Genomic DNA, 3,765 nt, shown 5'->3' with positions numbered 1-3,765 from the left:
TGTGTGTGTGTGTGTGTGTGTGTGTGTGTGTGTGTGTGTGTGTGTCCATAGTGGGGCTTGAACTCAGAGTCTGGGTAATGTACCTTAGCTTTTTCACTCAGGACTAGCACTCTAGCACTTGAGCCACAACTCCATTACTGAATCATTGGTAGTTCATTGAAGATAAGAGTCTTACAGCCTTTCCTGCCAGGTCTGACTTCAAACCATGATCCTCAGATCTCAGTCTCCTGAGTAGTTAGGATTACAAGTGTGAGCCACCAGCACCCAGCTAGAGAAGCATTTTCAGTGGTGACAGTAGCTTCCTTTCTCTGCTGGTATCATCAAAGATTAGAATTTTCTAATGTTGTAATGTCAGGTTATAAAGCAGACACTTCTTTTTCCTATGGTATAAACTTGTGCAATAAAAATTGCTAAGACTAAACCCTGTGAAAGGATAAAATGAATTACTTTTCAGATCTTTGTGATCTTTGGCTCGGTTTTCCAACCTTTGAGGCTACAAAAATGAGTCTGTATATGGGTATTTTAGGAATATATTCACGAGATGATATAGAGATTCTAAAATATTTTACTGGCATTTAGCAAGGAGGAAAAGATTATCTTTTAAACATAATATCAAATTTTCAAGTCATAAAAGACATTCCAGGAGACTATCTGAAAATAAACTTTGAACTTGACTAAAAATTCTAAACATATGATCCATAGGTGAATGACTGCTAGTTTTGTGTGGAAATAGAGATTTATTTTCTTTGTCATTGACACTTTTCAAACATCTTGTATTTTACTAATAAGAACGTAGGGAGTATAATTAGAAACCCTTCATGGCATAAAGACTTTTTAATTAAATCAATATTTTTTGAGGATAAGTAGTTAGCTTAGTCAATATTTTTTGAGTATAAGGAGTTAGCTTAGTGGTAGAGCCTCAGGCTCCATCTGGAGCAACACACACACACACACATACACACACACACACACACACACTTTACTTTAAGCTAGTAGGGAACAAAAGCAAAGTATCTTTTAGGGTCATATTTAATCATTCAGCAGGAAAATTGCCATTAAAAAATTTGTCAGTCATGGGGCTTGAACTCTGGGCTTGGGTGCTGTCCTTGTTCTCTTCAGCACAAGATGAACACTCTACCACTTGAGCCACAGTGCCACTTCCGGTTTTCTAGTCATTATTGGAGATAAGAGTCTCATGGACTTTCCTGCCTGGGCTGGCTTTGAACTGTGATCCTCAGATCTCAGCCTCCTGAGTAGCTAGGATTAAGGTGTGAGCCACCCTCACCCATTTTAAATTTCTCTCCTGGAGGTTGCCTTTTATACTTAGTATTGATAAGCATTGAGATGTGTATTGATTTTAAGATAATATAAGAATGTAGATATTGGTTACAATATGGTAAATAATTATTGTCCTATACTGCAGAAATAGCACTTGCCTTTCAAGCAAGAATGCACTGCTACCTGGATGGATGCCTGGGCAGGGTATGAAAATGGAGAAATCTAGTTTTCCTGAACTTAGTAGGTGTATTGTGCATTGATAACAGATTATAGAAACCTAATAGGTTATAAGACAAAATTCTTGATCTTAATACATCGTTTTAAAAAGAAGGTTTGATTGAAATGGTACATTTTTAATTTGCCTCAGAGTAAGTTGGGAGTGTGGTCTGAACTGAAGAGAGATTGCCTTTATGTTGGTCAATGTGGCAGCTGGTTCATCCGTTCTTGAAGCACACAATATAAAATATAGTATTCTTTTTGTTGTGTAAATTTGGGGCTAGCAATATTTATTGAAATACTAAATATATAAATATCAAGTCTACTTCTATGCTGAGCTTAAAAATTTCGGGTAACTTTCTAAGAACAATGTGTACATTTCGAAAGTGAGGAATTCAACCCAAGCCAGACTGTAGTTCTGCGTAGAGCCTCTGGGCGCCGCTGTCGCCCAACGTAGAGCAAGCTTTGACACCCGGATCCCAAAGTCCATAGCTGAGAATTTCCTGCACAACCACCAACACACACAGAGAGAAAATCTCTCACTCACGGAGGCCACGTAAAAGGACTCCAGCCCCGAAATTAGGCTGCGCCTGTCCTGGGCCGAATGCTCTTCCGCCTCGGTAGACATCAGTCTCCAACCCTGAAGCCAGAGCGAGCAATGGGAGGGAGCTGCGCGCAGGGACAACGCCCCCGCCCCGGCCAGGTACTCCTTCCTTTCCTGCTGTCTTTGTTCTACCCCGGGCTCTGCCAGCCCGTCCGCTACTCCATTCCCGAGGAGCTGCCCCGGGGTTCGGTGGTGGGGAACCTCGCCAAAGATCTGGGGCTCAGCGTCCCAGAAGTGTCTGCTCGCAAGCTGCGAGTCAGCGCCGAGAAGCTGCACTTCAGCGTGGACGCGGGGAGCGGGGACTTGGTGGTGAAGGACCGCATAGACCGCGAGCAGATATGTGGGGAGAGAAAAACGTGTGAGTTGCAGCTGGAAGCCGTGGTGGGAAACCCTTTAAATATCTTCCATCTCGTTGTGATGATTGAGGATATTAATGACAATGCTCCACAATTTGATAAAAAGAAAATACAATTGGAAATTGTTGAATCTATGGCCATTGGTACACGAATATCCCTAGATCCTGCTACCGACCCAGATATAAACTTAAACTCAATTAAAGATTACCAGATAAGTCCTAACCCTTATTTCTCATTGGTGGTCAGAATTAATTCTGATGGTGACAAGTTCCCAGAGTTATCTCTAGAGAAACTCCTAGACAGGGAAGAGCAGAGATCTCATCGCCTGATCTTGACTGTCTTGGACGGAGGGGAACCACCACAAAGTGCCACCACTCAAATAGAAATAGCTGTAAAGGACATCAATGACAACCCCCCGGTGTTCAGCAAAGACGAATATAGAATCAGCGTTAGTGAAAGTCTACTCCCAGGATCCCCAGTGTTGCAAGTGATGGCCACTGATAAAGATGAGGGACCCAATGCAGAGATCAGCTATTACTTCCGAAGCACAGCCCAGAGCACGAGACACACGTTCTCACTGGATGAGAAAACTGGTATGATCAAGAATAACCGGTCACTGGACTATGAAGATGTGGACAGATACACCATGGAAGTAGAAGCAAAGGATGGAGGTGGTCTCTCTTCCCAGTGCAAAGTCATAATAGAAATCCTAGATGAAAATGACAACCACCCCGAAATTATCCTCACTTCTCTCTCGGATCATATTTTAGAGGATTCCCCTCCAGGAACAGTTGTTGCCATTTTCAAAACGCGGGATGGGGATTTCGGAGGAAATGGGGAAGTCAAGTGCGAAATAGAAAAAGATCTTCCTTTCAAGATTCATTCTTCTACTACTAACTACTACAAACTGGTGACAGATGGAGTGCTAGACCGAGAGCGGGACCCAGAGTACAATCTTACCATCACCGCCACAGATGGAGGCAAACCGCCCCTTTCCTCCAAGACATATATCAACCTACACGTCACTGACGTCAATGATAACGCACCCGTTTTCAACCAGGCTTCTTACTTGGTCCACGTGGCTGAGAACAACCCTCCCGGAGCCTCCATCGCCCAAGTCAGCGCCTCCGACCCAGACCTGGGGCCCAACGGCCAAGTGTCCTACTCCATCCTGGCCAGCGACCTGGAGCCAGGCGCGCTGTCGTCCTACGTGTCAGTGAGCGCGCACAGCGGGGTGGTGTTCGCCCAGCGCGCCTTCGACCACGAGCAGCTGCGCTCCTTCCAGCTCACTGTGCAGGCGCGCGACCAGGG

General features: G+C 44.4%; 1 protein-coding gene across 1 annotated transcript in view; it reads left to right on the top strand.

Moving 5' to 3' along the window:
• The window catches only part of LOC105988607 (protocadherin gamma-B7-like), an 8,947-nt gene that overhangs the window by 3,391 nt on the left and 1,791 nt on the right, over nucleotides 1–3,765 (top strand). Inside the window, exon 2 of the mRNA XM_013020278.1 lies at nucleotides 2,246–3,751. Coding sequence (XP_012875732.1) covers nucleotides 2,246–3,751 — 1,506 coding nt within the window. The remainder of the gene's footprint in view (nucleotides 1–2,245; nucleotides 3,752–3,765) is intronic.

This window comes from Dipodomys ordii, unplaced genomic scaffold (assembly GCF_000151885.1).
Source record: "Dipodomys ordii isolate 6190 unplaced genomic scaffold, Dord_2.0 Scaffold50, whole genome shotgun sequence".
Taxonomy (NCBI): domain Eukaryota; kingdom Metazoa; phylum Chordata; class Mammalia; order Rodentia; family Heteromyidae; genus Dipodomys; species Dipodomys ordii.
The sequence above is the reverse complement of the archived record's forward strand: the minus strand, read 5'-3'. Positions and strand labels throughout refer to the sequence as shown.